The sequence below is a fragment of the Carex rostrata genome, chromosome 8 (genome assembly GCF_964058835.1).
Source record: "Carex rostrata chromosome 8, lpCarRost1.2, whole genome shotgun sequence".
Lineage (NCBI taxonomy): Eukaryota > Viridiplantae > Streptophyta > Magnoliopsida > Poales > Cyperaceae > Carex > Carex rostrata.
The window spans coordinates 10,656,471-10,680,515 of record NC_135925.1 but is presented as its reverse complement, the minus strand read 5'-3'; the positions used below and the strand labels follow the sequence as shown (position 1 = coordinate 10,680,515).

General features: G+C 33.4%; 2 protein-coding genes across 2 annotated transcripts; one reads left to right on the top strand and one right to left on the bottom strand.

Annotated features, from left to right (window-relative positions):
• Positions 1-4,477: 4,477 nt before the first annotated feature.
• On the top strand, positions 4,478-7,017 carry LOC144558243 (uncharacterized). The gene is made up of 2 exons (XM_078307042.1): positions 4,478-4,709; positions 5,287-7,017. Exon 2 carries the CDS (start codon positions 5,373-5,375, stop codon positions 6,651-6,653), a length of 1,281 nt encoding a protein of 426 aa, XP_078163168.1. The 5' UTR covers positions 4,478-4,709; positions 5,287-5,372; the 3' UTR covers positions 6,654-7,017.
• LOC144558244 (plant UBX domain-containing protein 10-like) lies at positions 5,408-9,061 on the bottom strand. Its single transcript, XM_078307043.1, has 4 exons — positions 8,429-9,061; positions 8,057-8,230; positions 7,774-7,926; positions 5,408-7,657 (listed from the first exon to the last, which is right to left on the bottom strand). Exons 1-4 carry the CDS (start codon positions 9,044-9,046, stop codon positions 7,427-7,429), a joined length of 1,176 nt encoding a protein of 391 aa, XP_078163169.1. The 5' UTR covers positions 9,047-9,061; the 3' UTR covers positions 5,408-7,426.
• Between the last annotated feature and the right edge of the window lie 14,984 nt (positions 9,062-24,045).

Sequence of the window (24,045 nt, the reverse complement as noted above, 5' to 3'; positions counted from 1 at the left end):
TAATTTGCAGGCAGTACCAAAACATTTTTCTCGAGAAAATCCCTACAATTTTTTTTTATTTTTTATAAAGTGTACATAGCAACTAGCAAGCGGAGAAACTTTTCAATAAAAAAGCCAATCAGTCAATCGTTGACCAGAGAGCTTTTACACTAAACGCGTTGTTAGTACAAATCCAGCTAACTTTTTAGAAAAAAAGGACAGCACGTGTACTCTGCACAATATCACTGAATTAGCCAATGAAAGGGGTTAAAGCCGTAGAGATAATGAATTCGTATCCTCTGAATTAACTCAAAAGGGAATCTTTTGAGTTAATGAATCTTGGTCATCCGATCTGTTTTAAGATTCATGTAGACTAGATCCGCACCAATACTAAAGGGTCCCTTATATCATAAGCAGTGGTCGGATTGGCTCTATTTCAAATCAGACGGTTAAGATTCATTAACTAAAAAGATTTCTTTTTGAGTTAATGCAGAGGATACGCATTCAGAGATAATTCCGATAGGAAGCAACGAGATCTCGCTGGTACATACACTTCAGTCAATGAATCCAATTAATAGAACAAATCAAAACCAAGTTCAGCAAGTTTTATTTGTGATTATTTTTTTTTACTGCGTACGCATGTCTGCAATTCATGTTAGGACAACAAACTGGATTTTTTTTATTAACTCTCTTCTTTTAACAACTCTGGTTCGTCTGATTTTAGTGGGATGAATGAGAAAGATTTTCCTTTTTTTGTTTTGTTTTTGCCACAATAGTCAAATAGTTCTAGATTTGTAACAAGCCATTTCTTATTTACTTCGTTGAGAAAATTATTGTATCATCAATCATTTTATTGCGGCTGTAAAAATATGACGCCTCATCATTTTTTTTTGTCCGATTCAACGCCCGTAGGCAAATAAGATAAGCTCATCAAGCACCGGACACACCGAATTCACAACCGTTTGCCGATACAATCACCTCACTCGGTCCTCGAGTGGGGCCTTTGATGCAGAGATCTGAGACTAATTTTGAGATTGCATGGCGTGGAGCGACTGCCGCAATTTTGTCCCTTTGGAAATAAATCTGCTGTGATTGAGAATCACATGATGACATGACCTTGTTATTCCAAATCCATCCCTCTATTTTGTAAAATGCAAAAACATTTGTTTTTTTTATGTACAAATTTCAAAACATACGAAGGAATGTACAAATCTCATCCTTTTTCTTCAAAGAACACAACAGATTTGTTTCTTGTCCCTGTAGTTCTGTACCCATACAAACGCGTAGTGTATTCTCTTTTGTTTCTTGTCATAACCAGCTGCGCTAGGTAGCGGTATTCTCTCAGGTATGTGTAAGATGAGCCCATTACTTTATGGCTCAAATTAGTTAAAAACATGAGTGAGTCTATGGTACTATGCATATTACGGATTGTTACCGTGCTACGGCTCTATATTCAAGTTTTCAAATTCTAACGGTCGATCCGAACCGTTCATCTTGTTCTCCATATTAATATGTGTTTGGAGACCAAATTTTACATTTTTTGAAATTTTTTTACTATTTTTTTAGATATTTAGAAAATCACTTGATCTGAAAATTCTGGACCATCCAAAAACAGTGATTTTCAATAAATCTAAAAAAATAGTAAAAAAATTTCAAAAAATGTAAAATTTGGTCTCCAAACACATATTAATATGGAGAACAAGATGAACGGTTCGGATTGACCGTTAGGATTTGAAAACTCGAATATAGAGCCGTAGCACAGTAACAAATCGTAATATGCATAGTACCATAGACTCACTCTAAAAACAGTGTCTTTTTGGAGATGACACAGGATGCCAATATTATTTGTGCTTTGAAATTCATATAAAGTTAAAAGAACGATCCGGATTCACTAATTCTAAAAATTATTTTTTTGCGATCTCAGGCGGATTCGAATTCCGGTCCATACTATCTTCTATACGGATCGAATCAAGTTTAAAAAAGAAAGACAAGAACAAAAGAGATATTTTATTATTTACTCTTTCAAACTTGTGCAGCTTCTTATTTATCCACAGATACTTTAATTTATTTTATTCACTTCTTAACTCTTGTGACTCTTTTTTATTTAGAAATATGTAATTAGTTCTATGTTTATCTAGTTAAATTATTATAAAAATTATAGTTTATTTCTAATTAAGAATTACAAAGTCAAACTACTCTTGAATTTTAACTGAAAATTACATATGATCATTAGTTCCTTCTTGGCTGAACGTGCACCAGTCAATAATTTCCTTTTTGGATACATATATGTCTGAATTTTAAAAATTAATATATTTCATGAGTTGATATATTTATTAATCTTATCCGTTTATTTTTTAATAAAAATGTGTATTCTTTTTATTTAAACATAACACCATAAAAAAAAACAGAAACAATAAAGAGAATTTTGACCTTGTAATTCTTAATCAAAGGTAAATCAAGATTTTTTAATAATTAATTTAAAATTTATATGAGATTGTTTACATGAGAGCTAAATAAGAAAGAATTGAGAGATGAATGAGATAAATTAAAGTCTTTAAGTGTAAATAAAAAAACGACACAAATTGTGAAGGATCCCAAAGTAAAAATAGCATCAATATAGAAATAAAAAAAATATTCAACTGCAAAATGGCTTGATTGAAAAATAAATAAATATTTATGTTTAAAGAGACATTAAATCAGTATTAAAGAAAAATGTATGACATGCAGTTAAATAAATATTTAATGTTTAAAGAGACATTAAATCAGTATTAAAGAAAAATGTATAACATGCGGTACTTAAATATACTGGTCCCCTAAAATATTTACTCCTTTTTAATTTATAGCACTGGAGCTATAGTCTGTGCTTCACGGCAGATCTAGCAAACCTTGAACCATTTCAGAGTTAATAAATAACGTCCATTGTGAAAATGAGACCCAGTTGTTAGAGAGGCATGAAAATATTCCACTTTCAAATTTTATGTTAATTAAAAAAATGGCCCTCTCTAAGGATTCAAAGCACAAAATTGTACATCTTTATATTTAAAAAAGAAAGGGAAGTATGAAAAGCTTTACATTTGTGGTCTATCATTTTACTTAAAGTAACAAGCAAAAAATAAATCAGCAAGTCCGACTCCAGTCTTACATATTTTTATTGATAAGTCACTCAACGTTAAGCTAAGTATTAAAAGATCTTTTGGTATATTGCCTCCAATAGAGGCTGGATGCATTGTAGGTTAACGGTTGGACTTTTACATTTTCTTTTTTCCTGTTACTTTGACTTACCTTTCTCGGTCATCTGACTGATAAAACTTTTGTAATTATCGTATTTCAGTAATGGAATGGACTTCTAGCCTCTTTTTTTTAAAAAAAAAAACATCAGAAGGAAATCAATGCATATGCAAATTTTTAGCGACTAATGGGTCAAATTTACAATTTTTATGAATCTCATGCATGCTCCGTATTAAACAAATGGGTCCAATTTTTCGTACGCTGTCCTAATATTTTTGTCATACACAGTTTCGGAGTTACCAAATCCAATATGAACTGTTGATGCATGGGACCATCACCTAAATAATTAATAATATTAAGCACACTAAGCCTACAATAAGATATAATTATAAAGTTGCTCTACCAATAGGCACGAGCCAATAAACCTAATCAGAGACGCGTGTTATTAAAGTATAGGCGGTGGCTATATAATTCTTTTTTCCCCTACTTGGTAAGGAGGCTCATAACTAACGATTATTCTATTGTTCGATGCTCTTCAATATGGATAATGTAATACTTGCAATCTTTTATGGGAAACATGCGGATTGATACCCTCAACAGTTTATATTATAAGAAAATATTTGCAAATAATTGGTTTCTTTCATTGGGGCTTTACAATTGAAATGTTGCAACTTGATTTGGGTAGAACAAAGGAGCTGTTATATTTGCAATAATTGGTTTCTTTCATTGGGGCTTAAAGGCCCAAGAAGAGAACCCTCGAAGGCACTAGCAAGTGGGGAGCCCGAAATACCATAACTAGCTTTTTTTATTTTTTTTATTTGGAGGAAGAAATACCATAACTAGTGCAGTAGTGCTAGAATTCGTATCCTCTGAGATATCTCAAACTTTGCGTGACTTTATGGAAAATCCCAACCGTTTAAATACGTTCTACACGAATCACAAAGAACAGATAATACTGACCCCTACGTCACCCCCGAATAGGCACCGGACATGTCGGTCACGCAAAAGTTGAGATATCTCAGAGGATACGCACTCAGTAGTGCTACACGCCACTCTGTAGATATTGAAGTCTCCTGATGTTTCCGAGGAAAATCATTTATGTAGCGGGTCTTATGAAATGTTTAATTATGACCAGCTACACTTATAGTTTACCAGACAGGCCACAATAAATAGTACGCCACTTGTAGGCTGTACTGTAGGCTGTAGTTGCCTGTTGCCACTTGCCTGGTATGGTTGGAGTTCAAAGCAAAAGTCAGGTGAAATGTTCCGCTCAAGCAATTAAGACCAACCAGCTTAGTGTTTCTACTGTTACTTACCCGAAACGACTAAATGAAAAAAGAGAGAGGGTGGGAGAAAAAGAGCACAAAGTTCATTTTCTGTTTCCAGTTAGTGCCCTTCTTTTTCGGAAGAAAGAGAGAAAGGTAGAGCGTGAAAGAGAATGATTTATTGTTGGAGGAGCAAACCGGAAAGCGCACTGGACCCCTTCTTCTTCCCCTTTCAAGGTAACACGCCAGATCCTCCAATTACCTCTAATTTGGGGGCAAATTATGCAATCAGTCATTGTATTGAATTATCAGATTATTTTGGAGTGATTGTTGAATAATTTAGTTTTATTTTGAATTGTTGCTGAGTTTCCTTCAGTTACTTGCTTGATCTGTTCATGTGATGGAAGAAAATCAGTAGAATTTGAGGGGAAAACTGGCTGAACTGCTTTATATATTTCCCAATTGTAGGGAGCACTCTCATAATTCTAGTTTCTAATGCGTGTGAACCCTAGAACTATTACTTCTTTGGTTTAATTCTAATGTCAAAACCCTAAACCAAGAAGTAGCCTTAACACTTTGTAGCCATACTCAGTCCAGGTCTATCAAATTAGGGGGTTTCTTTGTAACTTAAATCATGATTTGGCATGTCAGAAACTGAAGATTAATGGTACTTGTTATGGATAGTTTTTTGGAATTCATCCTACATCTCTTAAAGATTTAGCAACACCTTTTTCTATAAACATTTTACTGGTTTTCCTTTTCCTTTGGTTAGTCTCTATGTCTGATTACATTTTCCCCTTTTGCATTGACTTAGGCATTTTATTTCCAAGATTATGGTTCTGCTCCGTAAATTTCACTCCCTAGTACCGTAAATTCTAGAGCTTCATTTTCCTTCTACAAATGGTTATTGCAAGTATAAAAAATCGTTGTTCAAGTAATAAAGGCCGGAGAACAGAGGTCACTACAGAATCTGCAATTGATTTCACACAAGAGGATTTTGGATACAAATCTGATGATATTGAATCAGTAGAAGTGGGGTGCGAAGTTGCATTATTTGAAGGTCAAATTTGTAATGTCCCTTATGATCTATTTAACCTGCCTGATTTGAGAGAGATACTCTCTTTAGAGGTATGGAACTCGTGTTTAACAGAAGATGAAAGGTTAAGCTTAGCAGCCTACTTACCGGACATGGAATTGCATGATTTCTCTCTAATGGTAAAACAATTGCTTTCTGGTGAATCCATTTGCTTTGGAAAACCGTTGGAGATTTTCTTTTATAGATTGAAAGGTGGTTTTTATTCTCCACGAGTTACCCAAACGAGAGAATTTTTACTGTTCTTACAGAGAAGGGCCTATTACCATTCTCTGAAATCGTATCAAGATTGTATGACCAAGAAATTTGCTGACATGGCAAGGATGTGGAGTAATATTGAGCCAACCATTGGCACCAAAGAAAGGGTTAAAATTTGGAATAATAAACGGTGTCAGAAGCCCGTTGTTTTAGTTGACCTCAATGCTTCTCCTGTAGAAGAAGAGCCTTTGCCTCCTCCACTGGTAAATAGTACAAAATGTGTGGATGAAACGGTTAACCCGCTTGATGTAGGTTCTTCTCCTGACACCTTTGAAGTGAATGCAAGAAAAAAGGCAAAAGGTCTTATTAAGGTAAGCCAAAAAGAGGTGAAGGTAAATTTGTTGGAGAAGAGAATTTTACTGAGGTCACCTAAAGGCGTACTTAAGATAAAGTCCAAGAGTAATAACATTTCTCCAATTGTCCCTGATGTATGTGGGAAAATCACGGTAGATTTTTTGGGGTCTTATTCTCACACCAGTCAGTCGTGGGATCCACATGACACCTGGCACCAGAGTTCAGAGAGTGGTGCTCACTCTTTTAGAAGTTCGGTTGATATGATTAGTTCTAACAGTAGAGCCTCTCAAATTGGAGGGTGTGTTTATGAGAAAAATCTTTTGGAGAATTTTGGCAGGTCTGATAGTCCAGTTTATGAAAACAATCAGGTTTTAACAGAAGTTCCAAAATTAAGTTTAGCAAAACTCTCTGATTCTAAACTCAATTTTCCAATAACATATAAAAGGAAAAATGTTCAGAGAAAGCTTGAATTAGTACACCACCCAATTGTCGCCGATCATACAGAAAACAACATGGAGGCAAATCCGAAAATTTAGCAATGGGGGTGATAGACATTTCTGATGTTGAGAAATTAATCATTATTAGAAATGTTAGCATTTGGCTAACCATTTGTTTGGGTATTTTCAAGTGCTAAGAGTAGTACATAAAATGTAGTTCTGAGATTCTGATTGTAGAGATGATAATAATAGAGATGCTCAATTAGAAGCATGGAAAATTCATGCTGAATTCTAGAGCACTATTAGTAATTCAATATATAGTGTATACCTTTTGTAAGTTGTATTTGGGTTTTATTTCTCTATAGAAGTGAATAATTCTATTCTCTTCTACTATGTAACTGGATTTTAGAAAATTTAACAGAAAACAGAGCTACAGGAGCATGCTCTATTGCTCTGCTAGCTTTATCCTGATTACCTGATATCTGAAAGCTTGCAAATTTGTAAATTGGAAAAAAAAAAAAATGACTCCATAACTTGGAGCCACTTCTTCCCTTTTACAAGTGGTCAGGCTTAGACGACTGCAATTATGTTTTCTTTCGAAATGCTAAAAAGTATTGCAATGTGGCTGTTATTTTTCTGACAACAGATATAAAAGATTTTCAGAAGTTTTAAGTAGACTAATTATTAGATCTTTAACTAGTAGATATGCGACAACTACAATCCACTTCCATCCAACGAAGGCAGGAAATATAATACACCATGGATACTATGTAAATGTTCATTGACATCCAGTACACCAACGCATTGATTCTAGTATTGAATTGAGACACCTAATGTAATATACTGTTTTTTATTGTCTAAATTAAGTAGAATTAGGGAAGCTGCTCAACGAAAAGAGTTGCACTTGGATGGAATCCTGCATCCCTGAGAGTCATTCCCAGTTGCTCATAGCCATATACTCTTTTGGGAAAATGGGTTAGTATCTGGTAACTGCCCATGCCAGGTATGTCTAAAGAATCAATATAATTGTATATTGATCTGACAGTGTCCGTCGGGTTTAAACTGCAGCGCACCCTCTCCCCATTTGGCAATCTTATCATCATCTGCCAATGTATATACATATAAAAAATCAGTGATAAGTCCAAAATTAACATAAATTAAGAACCAACAAATCTGCAAGCATGAAACTAAAATCGTAGGAAGTGTATTGGCCAGATACCTTAGTAATTTGGTTCGGTCTTTTAGAACCATTAGTTCCATTTGTTTGTGGGCTCTTTGTAGTTTCCTTTGCAATATGACCCATCGGAGAAGGTCCCTTTGTAGCTGCTCCAGGGCCTTTTCCTGATGCTCTTTTTTGCTGCAGCTCCTTTTCCTGTGGTGATGAATTTCTAGGTTTAATAACCCCTCAATTTTATTTTTCTTTCTTTTATATTTTCTCTTTCTTTGGTTCTTTTTGTTATCTTGTTTTTCCTTTTTTTAAAAAAAAAAAATATTGTGGTTACCTTGTCTTTACTGAGAGATTCAAGATAAGCAGCATCCTGTTCTTGCCGCAATTGCTGGTTTTCTCTCCTTGTTTTCTCTTCTTCAGATCTCATGGCATTAAATGCCGAACCTTGTTCATCTAAAGATCTATGCAGTATCTCCATCAGTGCCTCTGCAGAAATTGGGCCTTCCACCTATTCTCAAATCAGCTCCAAGTTATTTAAACTATACTTCTCATTTAATTTTATTGAACCTTACCCACATTTTACCAGCAGTGACTATATTTGGTAAACTACATATAATATCAAATTCCTGCAACTCTGCAGAATTAAACTTAATTGCACACATTTAATTGATTTTATGCAGGTTTTGTTTTGTTTTGTTTTCTGTACCTGTTGAAGTACCATAATGCTGTCACTAGAAGCAGGAGCTACGACTGCACAGAAAGGAAAGCTACTGACTTTAAGAGAAGCAACCAAATCCAACCCTTCTCCTTTATTTGCAAATGCACCCCACGAAACAAAATTTGTATCAAGGAATTGCACCACCAATTCTGAGCAGAGTGTTCTTTTGCAGAACAAATCATTTAAGGGGTTTTGATCAGGTGAGTGGAGATAGAGGAATAGAAATTTTGATTCATTATTTGCAATTCTGAGGGCCTCAGTTAATGGACACGCATAGAAGAAAGGATGGTGGATACCATATTGTCTCTCGAATGCATTAAAAAATTCCATCTCACTTCCCATGGGTTCAAGCTTTTCTTGGTTTTGCGATTGCACTTTCGGGTTTCCTGATATTTTATTAGTTCTTGGATGTCTATAGCATAATGCCTTTACTATGCCATGTATTGCTCTCACAGGAAGTTTCACCAAGGTTTTTGCAACATCACTGCATGAAGGGTTTTTCTTTGGTGTTAGTGACATCTCTAACATTTTAAGGAAAGGGCTTATTTGCCATTGCTGGTGTGAAATATCAAGTGATACTTGTGCTGCCTTTTCCCTTTTAAGCATCCAAAGCCTAATCTATTGCTTTGTTTTAATTAAGATTCTTAACAAAGTATGTTATTTGCTTTATTCCTTGGTTTCTCTATTCTGAAGGAAGGAATAATTAGTCCCTTCCATACTATATATGTTTAGGCTAAGTAATAGTGCATGATCTTGAATTAAGAAAATATGTGTATGCAGATTTTATTATGCATGAAGCACTATACTCCCAAACGAGTGGCAACAATGAATTTATTAGAATTTAATAATTTACCAATTAAGCTCAATTACAAATACAGAGCCTTTTTTTAATGACTGTCCATATACTAGTGCAAGTAATTAAATTACCAAATTACATGCTTTCCTTTTGGTTCCTTTAGCACGAAACACCAAACAAACAAACAAAAATGCACTTGGAAGAAAATGAATCCGCAAAATATGGCTCACTCATTAAATAAACATTAATCAGATGGATGAAAAACTTCACAATTCAAGAATAAAATTAACCTCACCTAGTCACCTTTCACAAATAATAACTTAAAGCATTATTATAAATCTTTGGGGGTTCAAATCAATTAAAAATTGTAACTATCTACAATGCTCTTCTCTAAATGGTATGATAAAATATGAAGGCCGCAAAAGGAAAATATATATGAAAAAATGTTACATAATATGATAGTACAAGCAGTAAACCTGAATCGCTCAAGAAGTATTATCCAATCCGATAACATAATATTTACTAGTCAGTAATAAAATATGATGATCTCGTGTCAGTAATAAAATATAATGATCTCGATGTCGTCCAGAAGCAGAATTAGAAAATCTTAATTGATACAGAGAGCTGAAACTTAAAATACATTATATGTTGTAGTTAAAATTTGAATCAAGTCTCCACAATCATAATATAAAGCTCTAACCAGTGTTGTAAATAATGGTATGCAATCGTCGGATAGACAAGATACTGCCAAGCGATTAATGGGGAATAATCGGTTATAATCAGAAATAATCAATCAATTAGTCGGAAAATTTCATAACGGTTTGGTCACCGTCAACAACTAATCGGTCAATTAATTAGTCTAAACAAACGTTTTTTTACAACACTGACTCTAACTATTAGGCTACAAATATATTATATAATTTCTTTTAACAAATAAAATTCAAATATATTTAATATATATAATTAAAATTTAAAAAATCGAGTAATTAAGCACCTCTATGAATGAATATAAATCCACTCTGATGTCGTCCTTACGTCAAGAACAAACCAACCTTGCTATACATAAATATAAATAAAGAGACACTTAGGGGTGCAAACGGATCGGATACGGATCGGATAGTAGTAAAATCATATCCGTATCCATTTTTATTTTCCGGATACGGATACGGATTGGATATTAGACAGATACGGATACGGATCGGATATTAACCGGATACGAATATGGATATCCGCTTTTTATAATAGTGAATGACATAATTTTTTTCAAAATACAAATTAAATTATATAATATATATCTACTATTCGGATACGGATAATTAAAATTCAAAACTATATCTGTATCTGTATCTGCACGGATATTCGGATATTGGATATCCGTATTAAATTTTCGGATATGGAGTCGGATATGATCGGGTAATATCCAACCCGTTTGCATCCCTGGACACACCCTCAATAGTGCAGATTGCGAGGCCACGGGAGTTAATAAACTCTCCTGAATCCTGATCGTATGGATATAAATGCACGATTGTCGACTGCCCTATAACAACTATCGACGGATTATACATCCAACCACCTTAATTAAACCGCCGACCAAACACATTGGTTTGAATTCAGATCACCTCAGGTACCTGACTCAAGCAAATTACAAACGGACGGTTCAGAGCTGTTCTTTTAACTTGACACGAATCTCAAAACGAACTTCCTATAGTTTTTATAGGTACCAAATTGACTTTGATCTAATTGGAATTAATCTGAACCGTTTGTTTGTAATTTGCTTCAGTTAGATATCTCATATCTGGGAGGATACAGATTCGGTTAATAGTCCGTAACATACCTATTATGTTTATATTCCAATTGGTTTACCAATTTGTTGAATAATAAATATAAATACAAACCAACACTTGTATTCATACTATTGCATTATGACAGAGTCATGTGATGCGTTAATGCAATAGTATGAATACAAGTGTTGGTTTGTATTTATATTTATTATTCAACAAATTGGTAAACCAATTGGAATATAAACATAATAGGTATGTTATCTGTATATTCAAGTAGAGAAGGATTCAACTGTTTTTATTTTTTTGTCTTTCCCATACTTTTATCTTTAAGAATTTTAATAATTCAATTTAAAACTTACCAGTTAAAATAAAACTGTTAGATATGATCTACATTATTTGATATATACATGTATAAAAAAAAATATGATATATCAACTTTATTATGTTTGTCATCAAGAACTTATAAAAATATTTTGATGTAGATAATATGTAGACATTCATTTTCAACTTGTTGATTCGCATAAAAAAAAAAGAAATGTAATAATTTTTATGAGCACGTAATGAAAATTATATAGATTTTATTTTAACATTTATGTTCTAAATTTTGAGTTATTAATGCTTCAAAAATAAAGACATAGAGAAGGCACAAAAAATAGATATATTTAAATCCTCTTTCATATAATGTTTCGTTAGTTCTCAATTATTAATGGCGTCCTAAAAGGTGTTTTGGATATTTCTTATAATATATTAGCTTCATTTTTAATTGTACGTTAATAATCTTCTTCTTTTTCACCTTTTATGGGTCTTATATTTCATTTTTCTTGCTCCTTCACATGCATGCATTATTCATGCCTGAAATATGATGATCATTTTGTCACTTTTTTTTAAATAGAAAAATAGAAGTCTAACCTTTTAAATTTTATTTAATATCAATAAAGGACTCATTAAGATTTCAAGCTCATGACATTTTACAATGGAGATTTTTGCTCTTTGCCACTAGCTAGACTAAAGAATGATCCATTTCCTCACTAATATACTACATAACATGAAGTAAGCACTAATTAAGGGACCTTATGGTTGGTTGGTCCCACCGATAGTTTTCAATATGTGTTATTCTGTTGTGTGTGGGTTTTTTTTTTCTTTTCTGAAAATAAATCTGTTGATAGGAATAACAAGAAACTGTTATTCCGATCCAACCATTGGTTTTCATCGAAATTCGTGCATGTAAAACTTACTTTGTTGAGATTCACGCATAGAAGAGTTTGAATGGTTAGGATCGGAATAACAGGTTCATGTAGATTTATTTCCCTTTTTTTTTCAACATTTACTGCTAAAGCTAAAGTTACAATGCAATGAGAATGAAAGAGGAGATTTAAATGTGTTTACATGGGCCTATTGATGCCCAATTAGAATGGTTTCATAATGCTTACTGCTTAAACCAATCTTTGTTTAGTTTTGGATATATTTCTTTGGGTTATTCCTCAGAAAATATAGATATAAAATTTGTGAAGGATAACCAGAGATAAAAGTGAGAAATCGTTCGAAGTGTAGAACAAAGTATTTGACCTTCAATTACAAGTGTAGAACAAAGTATTTGACCTTCAATATAATGTAATGGACCGAAATTTTTATTAATAGAAAATTAATTAAATAAATATCCATAATAGAGAACGAATCTGAGTTTTTTTGAGATATAGAAAAAACGTTATAGTTTATAATGTCCTCTGAACGTTATAGATTATCATGGCTAAAATTAGCGATACTAATCACCGCACTTATTAATTAATTAAAAAAAAATCCTGGCCGTGATTGATAATCACGGCTAGACATGCATCATGCCATATTAAAATGGACAAACTTAGATCTCATTCTATACGACTCAGATCTTTCTACACAGTCAGATATTGCACTGGATTTGAATTCTGGCTGTGATTATCAATCACGGCCAGTAATATATATATATTTTTTAATAAATGCGGTGATTAGTATCACTAATTTGGCCGTGATAGTGTATAACATTCAGAGGACGTTATACACTATCACGTTTTCCCTATATCTCGAAAAAACTCAGATTCGTTCTTCATTTTGAATATTTATTTAATTAATTTTCTATTAATAAAAATTTCGGTAATGTAATGCCCACTGACAACAGTGGAAATTGGTGGAAATGAAAATTCTATTTTTTTTTTCTCAAAACAAATTAAAACGAATAAAAAAATCATATGCTTGCGACAATTAATACAAGTCAATATAGTCATTAGTCATGTGAAATTATGTGCACAAGACTTTATCCTGTAAAATTATACTGGATTTATCCACCAAAGTCATTGTGCCTCTATTTACTCCGCATTGGGTTTTTTTTTTAGTTACCATAATCAGTGGCGAAGTTAGGAATTTAATCAAAAGTAGGCAACTATAATTGATTTCGTTCAAATTACTACCCGTAATCATCTCATCTCATCTGTCGGCCAGTTAAAACTTCGTTTCTTTTTTCATTATTTCTTATCATCTCATCTCATCTGTCGGCCAGTTAAAACTTCGTTTCTTTTTTCATTATTTCTTCGAACAAGAAGTTCTTCGTTTCTTTTTTGTAAATGGTGAGAAACCAATTGGAAGACATGACAATTTAGCAATTTACTTGACCTTGGTTTTTCCAAGTCTAGCACTATGCTTCCTGGCGGCACTAATCACTAATCAGCGCCTCCCTTGCTGCTAATGCTATAGGCTATAGCCCGAATTTTTTATTAATATCCAAATTTAATTTTAAATTTCAAAAACTAACCGTATCAGCAGTAAATCTCGAAATATACCCTTTCCGTAAATTTTTTTTCCGGAAACAGGCCCCATTTCCGGAAAATTTTTTTACGGAAACCGCCTCTGTTTCCGGAAAATTTTTTTACGGAAACAAGCTATTTCCGGAAATTTTTTTTTACGGAAACAGAGTTAACTACAAATGCCGCTGGCTCCCCCGTCCCCATCACACTCCATCACTTTCTCCCTTCCGATTTTCAAGGTAATTTTTTTTTTATTTAATTTATTTAATTTATTTAATTTTAAATGGTTGAAAATAATGTCCAAATAATTTAGGAAATACCGAATGGTCTAGAATAATTTAGAAAATACCAAAATAGTTTAGAATAATTTAGAAAATACCGAAATAGTCTAGAATTGTTTAGAAATTACCGAAATGGTGTAGAATAATTTAAAAAATACCGAAATGGTATAGAATAATTTAGAAAAATACCGAAAAAATGTAGAATAATTTAGAAAAATACCCAAATAGTGTAGAATAATTTAGAAAATACCCAAATAGTGTAGAATAATTTAGAAAATACCGAAATAGTCTAGAATTGTTTAGAAATTACCGAAATGGTGTAAAATAATTTAAAAAATACCAACATAGTCTAGAATAATTTAGAAAATACCAAATGGTGTAGAAAATTACCTTACTAATATAGAAAATTGTTCGATTAATTTAAATTTTTTTTAGGAATCTCTTTTCCTTTCGGGTCCCGTTCGGAGCTCTGATTGTCTGATCGATCGGATCTGCGATTCAGGTTTTTACATTTGAATTTTTTTTATTTTAATTTAAAATGTAATTAATGAGTTCATTTTAATGGTTTAGAATATTGTCTGATTAATTTAGAAAATACCAAAATGATGTATAATAATTTAGAAAAATACCAAAATAGTGTAGAATAATTTAGAAAATTCCTAAATGGTGTAGAATAATTTAGAAAATACCAAATGGTGTAGAATAATTTAGCAAATACCGAAATAGTCTAGAATTATTTAGAAATTACCGAAATGGTGTAGAATAATTTTAAAAATATCAAAATGTTGGGAGAAATTTAAAAAATACCAAATGGTGTAGAAAATTATCTTAGTAATGTAGAAAATTGTTTGATTAATTTAAATTTTTTTTAGGAATCTCTTTTCCTTTCGGGTCCCTTTCGGAGCTCTGATTGTCTGATCGATCGGATCTGCGATTCAGGTTTTTATATTTGTATTTTTTTTAATTTTAATTTAAAATATAATTAATTAGTTCATTTTAATGGTTAAGAATATTGTCTGATTAATTTAGAAAATGCCAAAATGATGTACAATAATTTAGAAAAATAACAAAATGATGTAGAATAATTTGAAAAAATTTAAGGTGATTTACAATATTGTTCGAATTTTGTAGTATGGCAGACCCAGTACTTAAGCATAGATTTAGCCCCCTGTTGTGGATAGTTCACGGTAATCACAGGATATCTGAGGCGTCTAAGGAGGTAAACATTTACTTATTTTTTTTTCATAACTCTGTAAGTAATCAAATAAATATTGTAATTAATTTTTTTCTTATTGTAGAGTACAGAAATTTTATCCGTGAGACATTATCGGCACAAATGCGAGTATAATGAGAGGTACGCACCGTTTTTAATTCGAATGGGCTTATATCAGCTCGCGACATTGCCCGATATCGCCCTCGATGCGGCCCTCATTCATGGACTTGTCGAGCGGTGGCGTCCGGAGACGCACACTTTTCATCTTCCATTCGGAGAGATGACAGGTATTAACTAATTTAAATAATTTTTTTTTTGATTCGTTCCTGACAAGTCAAATATATTACAGTTTCTCTGGAGGATGTGAGTTGTCTCTGGGGTTTGCCTATTACGGGGGAGCCGATAACGGGATTTACAAACTCGGCGAGTTTTCAAGGCCGACTGTATGAGTTGCTGGGGGTGAAAGATGATGAAGTGAAGGGGTTCATGAAGAAGAGGGGGAATGATACGTACGACATGCTTATCGCCAAAAAAGCTGTCCGTGAGCGCTTCAAAACATTACCAACAGATGCGAACGAAGAACAATTGAAATGGTTAGTATTTTTTTATTTACAATCTTATTCGTATTTGATATTTTTTAATAATGTACTCACATTTTAAAATTGACGGTTAGGTATGTCCGTGGATTTCTCCTCGACATGCTAGGGAATACCATGTTTGCTGACAGTAGCGGGGACGGAATACCGCTGTGGTATCTCGGCATGATTGAAAACTTGGACGAGCCGAGAAAGTACAACTGGGGCGGAGCTGTTCTCGCTTATTTATATAGAAATCTATGCCTCGCATCCAGTCCTTCATGCAAAAGCATGCATGGTCCCACCATGCTTCTGCAACACTGGTCGTGGACCCGATTTCAAATTCACCGGCCGTTACCGGGATCTCAACCGAATTGGGGCGCAGAAACAGAAGATACATGTCCATCATTTGCTGACATGTGGAAAGACCCACACAATTGGGAAAACTCGTCCCATGGTGCAACCTCCGGTCCAGGTATCCCTCGCGACCAGATTCAGAAACTGACGGATAACATGGTCAATTGGCAGCCATATGCATCTGTTTACCACAACCTTTCGAGAACAACCCGGGCGGACCAGGTACATTGTAATAAAGTCATATTCTTTCTTTAATTTATGTCATCACATTTATAATTTGTACCTAACATTGCAACTCTAAATTTGTCAGCCGTTCTACTTGTACCGCGGTCCTCTTATTTTTTATTGGATTGTTGAGCATCACAATCCTGATCGCTGCATGCGACAGTTCGGAAGATGGCAACAGATAGAGCCACCGCTTCCCCAGGATATAGTCGAGCACCAAGAGCTGCACAAGTAATATTCGCAAATCATATGTGGCTTACTTATTTTAAAGTACTTATTTACTTATTTACTTATTTATTCTACTAACCTTGTAAACAGGTTGAAATCGGGCTCAAAGAAAAATGCCAACTGGGCGCAAGTGCACCGTCGGCATGTAAACGATGCAACACATTATGCACATCATGTGTACGAAGTAGGTCGTCCGTGGGATATAAATGACCTCCTAAGATATCGTAAATGGTACCAGGAGACCTGCATGGCATCCGTTTACCTGTTTGGCCAGCACGTGGTGGGGATGGATCGTAATGTTCCAGTTCCAAGAGACGAGCACTCCAAGTCTGGATACATTCCCAGCGGATCGACATTTGTTCGAAATGTAAACATTTCTAACTCTGAATTTTATGATTGGTTTATTATATATGATCTATTATACTCTGAATATACGTGCAGGCTTTGCGTGGGATAAGAGAGTTAGCACATGGCACACGGGCATTTTTCACGAAGGGTCTCCGTGCAATTGGCAAGGGCAAAATGAGACTAGGTTGGTGCCTCTGCAGAGATAATGGTTATGGAGACCGTGCTATTGCCATGCTGGAGGATGCGGGGGTTCCACGTAATTGGGAGGAAATTCCATCCGACGATTCTTATCCCTTGGGAACGGAGCCGATGCCACCAGGCCCTGTATTTGAAGGCCCAGATCCAGTGACGGGCTGGTTATATGATGGCTCACAATGGAGGGATTACATCTGTCCGGGAGAGTTCGCAGGGCATACTCTATCATCACGTGCCAATGCGCGCCAGGTATGAATTCAACTTACAAGCTGATTTCAAATTTAATTTGTAGCTAAGAAAAACTATGTATGAATTGCAGGAGCAGACTCATGAGCAGACTCAGGAGCAGACTCATGAGCAGGCGTATGAGCAGAGGCAGGACCAGGATATGAGTTATGCTCAATGGATGAATGTACTATTCGGCGATGAAGGCGGCCCGGTATGTAATACTTTAATTGAGGTAATTTTGTTTTTTAATTTACAATCAACAAGTAATAAAAATTTTCTTATGAAATGCAGATGTCTCAGGATCAAGCGGATTATCATTACTATCAAGGACTGTCTCAGGAGCAGGCGAACGAGATGGAGCAAATACAATTTGACCAGGCAAGGCACAAATCAATGATGGCTCATATGGAGGCGCCTCCGACTCCATTTTTCGACCACGCATTCGGTGATCCTGGGGTGTCGTCTTCTTATGATGCAGGTGATACTGGGGCGTCGTCTTCTTATCCACCTCCTGCAGAGGATCCGTCTCAGACACCACATGCAGTGGATCCCACTGACGCACCGCGACGTTCACAGCGTGCTAGGGTTGACGCTTCTCGCTTCTCACATTCACATTATCCGGACCACCATGTACATGCACAGCGTCGCCAGTAGGATTTATGGATTTTATCTTGTTATTTGCGTTATATGTTGTTATTTTTCGTATCTTGTAGGACTCCTCGTATATTTTTTATTTTTACATTTGTGTTATATTTTTTTATTTTTGATTTATTTTGTTATTTTTTATTTTTATTTTTATTTTTCGTATTTTGTTATTTTGTTAATATGACAATATTCAGAATTTAAATAATTTCAAATTAAATAGTTACATATTTAAATAATTACAAATTAAATACTTCTAAATTAAATTTAAATTATAAATAAATGAAATTAAAATTATAAATTAATGAAATTAAAATTATAAATTACTTAAATTTAATATAAATAAATTAAATTAAAAATAATAAATTAATTAAATTTAAATTATAAATAATAAATAATAAATAATAAATTAATTAAATTAAAACTTACTGTGAGAGAGAGAGCGGATGATATGAAAGCGAACCGTAAACACTCTGCGAATTTATAACGAAATTTAATGCATTTCCGGAAAAAAAAATTCCGGAAATTTCGCCTGGTTCCGTAAAAAAAATTTCCGGATTCCCATTTCCGGAAATTTTTTTTCCGGAAACAGAGATCCTTTCCGAAGGAATGTTTTCCGGAATTTATCTGTTTCCGGAAAAAAAATTTCCGGAAATGGGGCCTGTTTCCGGAAAAAAATTTTACGAAAAGGGTAAAATTCGAATTGCACTAGTCAAGCGGTTAGTTTTTGAAATTTAATATTAAATTTGGATATTAATAAAAAATTCGGGGCTATAGCCTAGTGGTCAAAGAAGGTCACATGTTGCTTTAACCAAAAGTAAAAGAAAAGTTGTCCTGCTGGATAGCAATTCGCATCCTATGAGATATCTCAAACTTCGAGTGTTTTTATGGAAAATCTCAAGCGTTCAAATACATTCTGCATGAATCTCAATGCAAAACTAATACTGGCCCCTGCGCTATCCCGAATAAGCACCGTACACGTCAGTCACGCAAAAGTTGAGATGTCTCAGAGGATACGCACTCGCTGGATAGTGGATAGTGAAAGAAATTAGTTATATTGTTATCAGTTTCGTAATGCCATCTGCGAGTAGTGTGGAAAAAAACGTGCTGTGTCGTACTAACATGTTGTGACTTTGGTCTCGTGTCGTGCCGTACTGTGATCAAGTGAACAGTGACTTGTGTCGTACCGTACCGTGACTAAAATGTCAAGCGGTGGTCACAGTACGCGAATGGTCACGATACGCGAGTCACGCCGTGTTCAAACGTAACTTGTCATGTTTCTCACGTTTAACTATTTTTTCATAATTTAAGTTAGTTTCTTCAATATTCACCATTTGATTAAGACCTAAGGGTTCTAATTACACTTGACTCGCGTGATTACGTGCCGTGTCGTTCCGTGACTGGATCTTTTGCGTGCCGTGACCAAAATTTCAAGGGGTGGTCACGGCACGGAACAGTAACACGTGCCGTGCCGTTCCGTGACGGAGCCGACTCCGCCGTACCATTTTTCCCACACTATCTGCGAGGGGAAAAGTAATTATCTGCGAAGGTATATCGACGGAAAGGTGTTTTTGTTCTATTAGAGCATGTTCGACCAACTATCGGGAATGAGTGTAGGCATAGGAATTGAACTGCTTTTTAATGTTTCTGTGGAAAAATAAAAATTCAGTTAGTTGAACTGAATTTTTATTTTCCCACGCGAACAGTAACGGAGCCGAACTGGCCCTTAGCAATGGTAGTATCCGCGTGAAAATACCGACATTATCGGTCGCAGATACTCTCCCATTCTTGTAGTCGATCAATCATGACACATTATGTATCTTGATCATGTCATGTGACTCATGTGTGGCGAGATGTGATCATTCATATGACATGATTGTTCACCATTATTTTAGTCAAATCATGTCACACAAATTGACCCGATCTTGTCATGTGATACGGTAAGTAATCAATTTTCAACATTATTTTCTAATTATAATTTATTTTAATAGTTTCTTAATTTTTAGTATATTTTGTTATTTTTTCTATGAACTTCAAAGCTAAAAATAATAATTAAATGTGACATGATTAAATCATGGTTTGTTAATCACGTCACATTATGTTACGTTTTTCTTTGCACCAAGACTGGCTCAATTTTTTTTTTAAATATTAACGAAAAATATTCGTTCGAATTTTGAAAATACAACTTTTCATAAGAAGATTATTGTTTAATTTTGAATTGCCGCAATCCATTTTAAAAACGCCTCGTATATTTTTCTTTGTTTTATTACTGTTTTGTCAAGTTGTAGAACTGATTTACATTTCCGAAGGATGAAATCTAATTATAGTAGTGATAGCAACTGGTAAATTGGAACGAGGAACAATGACCTTACATTAGTACATTTGACGGTTTAGATCTGATCAAGACAGGCATCTCACATCTCATATAAGAAATTAAACCCGTTCCAGTAAAATTCTTTTATTTTTGTAATCAAACTCTGCTACCTTCTACCAGTAGTTCTCTGTATATTATGTACACTAAAAGCTGACATTATTATGTATGATTTAAAATAGACATTTAGTTAATTTGTCATCAAATAATTTCAATTATGGAATTCTGATGACTTTATTATGAATGAACAATCAAATTCAAATTGATTCAAATTTGATACACATCATGTCTAAATAATTAAAAATACATCTTTATTTTAATTTAATTTGAATATTATTTTTTAAATATATGTACCATAAAAGTTGAATTTATGCTAGAATTATATTATTCTTATTATTCACATACGAGAAGGATTAAATTGTAATTCCAGTTTACTTATAAGACATATGCTCCTTTAGAAAAAAAAATGTTAGGTTTGTACATTATTGTTTAAGAAGTATCAAATGATCAAAATGTTAGTGTAGAACAATAGTTAAGTGGTTAGCTTCTAAATAATATATAACCATGTCGGAGCATTACATATCAGAACTCATTAAAGTATTCCACGCAGATGCATGAATCCAAAATTTATAAAAAAGATATGAGAATCTTTTGCTATAAATAGTTACAATTTAGACAGCCAACCCAACATATCTGACAAAAATTCATTCTATTAAATGCAAAAAAAGAGAAAAGTTACAAATTATGTATTAATATTAATTTTGCATTGTAAAATTGTGTACGTGCATGATTTGTCAAACTGATATAATCTATTGTTTGTAAACTGTTCTCGATCATATAAATGTGGTGACATTTTATCAAACTTTTGTTTATATCTGATACTAATTTATCCTAGTTGGGCATTTTTTTTGTCATCTCTGTACCGACTACCGACCAATCATCCAATTGCATGATCTCTGAACCTTTGATTAAAGTCTTCTCTGTCTGAATGCTTTGCCTTCTCCAGTGGTACTTCCAAAGCATCAGCTGAAATAGATTACATATGAGTAAAAGAATATATATAAATTTGTCTGCTATACCTATGTTTGATCGGTATTATACTGCATGTTTGACTGTTTGTACCAACTATTGGCCGTTTCCACGACTACTTGAAAACAAACAACTGGCTAGAGTTCAATGATTATAACGAGCAGAGCTATTGTGTGTTGTGTACGTCAAAAAAGTTCAATGATTATAAATCTAAAATGTATTAGATTTATTTCAAATGATGCATTCAAATTATTGATACCGATTTATTGTATAAAAAAGTTCAAAATTTTCGAATTTATTTAGTACAAAATCAAGCTGTGAAAAAACAAATTAAGCTTTATAAGTCATTTTAATGCATAAATTTTTCATCATTTTTTATTACTTGATTTTGTACTACATGAATTTTGAACTTTTTAATTTACATGTATACATATCACTTGTAAAGTATATCGATTTTAATAGTTTGGATTCGTCGATTAAAGTCAATACGATAAATTTGAAGTAATGCTCACCAAAACTCTCCTGATGAGCATAGGGCACGCTAACTTTGCTGATATAGTAATATATATAGTTTTGACTAGAGAGATCACTTAATAATTAATAAAAATTAATAAAGTCTATAAATTACATATAAATAGTCTAAAAATCAAATTTCATTTCATTTATCAATTGTGTGATATATAACAGAATAATTAAGAGATTAAACATCGATTCGAGTTGTGCAATTTGTTCCCCATATCAAACTTCGCAGGAAACCAATTTTTACGGTTTTGAGGACTATTTTAGAATTTTCCGGTAAAGAGGAAACTATAATTTTTTGAAAGTTATAGACCTTTTAATAGGAATAGTGTTCTTTTAGTTACAAAAATAATAAATAAATTTTAAAATTGTAGAATAGTGTTCTTCTAGTTACAAAAATAATAAATAAATTTTAAAATTGTAGAATAGTGTTCTTCTAGTTACAAAAATAATAAATAAATTTTAAAATTGTATTTTTTCTTTATAAGTTTCGATATATAACTTGAATTTTTCAGTTCTTGTTTAAGTTTCAAATTTCAAAACTGGAAGCTTCGATAGCGGACGACTAGTGCTACGTATAAGTGACTTGACCTTAAAAAAGAAATATCAAAGATGAATATAACTGCCTTTTCCTTTGATTGACACCCACTAACAACTTTATTATCCTTCTCTAGAAAGAAAATAATAACCCACTAACACTCAATTAGGGGTGTAAACGGATACGGATAATCCGCTATGTATTCGCTCCGTATCCGGAGATTATCCGAATTCGAATTAAACAGATACGGATAATTTTTACATATGGTAAAAAATAACGGATACAGTTACGGATAATTTCATGAAGGTGAATATTTGTATCTGTATCCGTAATTATATACGAATCCAAAATTACTCCCAACCAGTTTTAACTTTACTGCTCTGGATAGAAGTTATTATATATTATCTCATATTCATTTCAGTATTGGTTGTGGTATAAATGATAATACGATATGGTTTTCAATTTCCTTTCATTTCTACCTCCATTTCTTCATTCTCCATTTTTTTTCATTCAAGACTTTAGTCTGTGAATGTAGTATGTTTTTAGTATCTGCTAAATTGGTTTTAGTCATTGTTTCAAGACAACAACAAGTCACTTTTTTGTATCTTAAAGTGTATGACTCAATTATTCGACAATTATCTGTTTCGTATCCGTTGATTATTCGATCTGTATCCATTTAAAACGGATATGGTTTTAAATTTTGATATCCGTTTACTATATGTATCCGTATCTGCTCATTGAAAAACGGATACGGATATGATATTAGCATTATCCGCTCCGAATCCGCTCCGAATACACCCCTACACTCAATACAAAAATAGATATATATTTCTTTTCCTTTTGTAAGTAAAATATAGGGGCTTAGGTTTTAGTGTGTGTATATTACTATATGTATTACTTAGTAAAGGAAAGGATAATAACTTCGTGAGTAGAACTAGGGTGTTCTTAAGTTCATCAAGTCTCTTGGTGAATTTAAGTCTAAAATTCGTCAAATCGGCTTCAAATAATGAATTCAAACCGTTAAAATTCATTTACCTTATGAGTGATGTGTGTACATGTGAAAATTTTAAACATTCAAATTAATTTAGTATAAGTCAAGCGGTCAAAATTAGAAAGTTAATAAATTAATTTTAATGCAGTCATTTTTTGAATGTTTTTTGACATTTTGACTCTATGCAAAATTAATTTTTTTTTACATGTAGACACATCACTCGTAAGATAGGCGGATTTCAATTGTCCGGATTTGTTATTTGAAGCAGATTTGATGAATTTTAGACTTGAGATCACTGAGGAGCATGGTGAACTTAAGAACACCTAGTTCTGATCAGAAGATCCAGATGTGCCCAATAAAACATAATGCTTCAGTTTAACTGTCCGATTTTGAATGGACGATCCAGATCTCTTTGAAACTCTCCAATAGTACCCCTTCAATTGAAGAGGATCTGAATGAATCCGTCGTTCAGCATCCACTACAGAAGTTCTTTGACTGATGTGAAAGTTTCAAA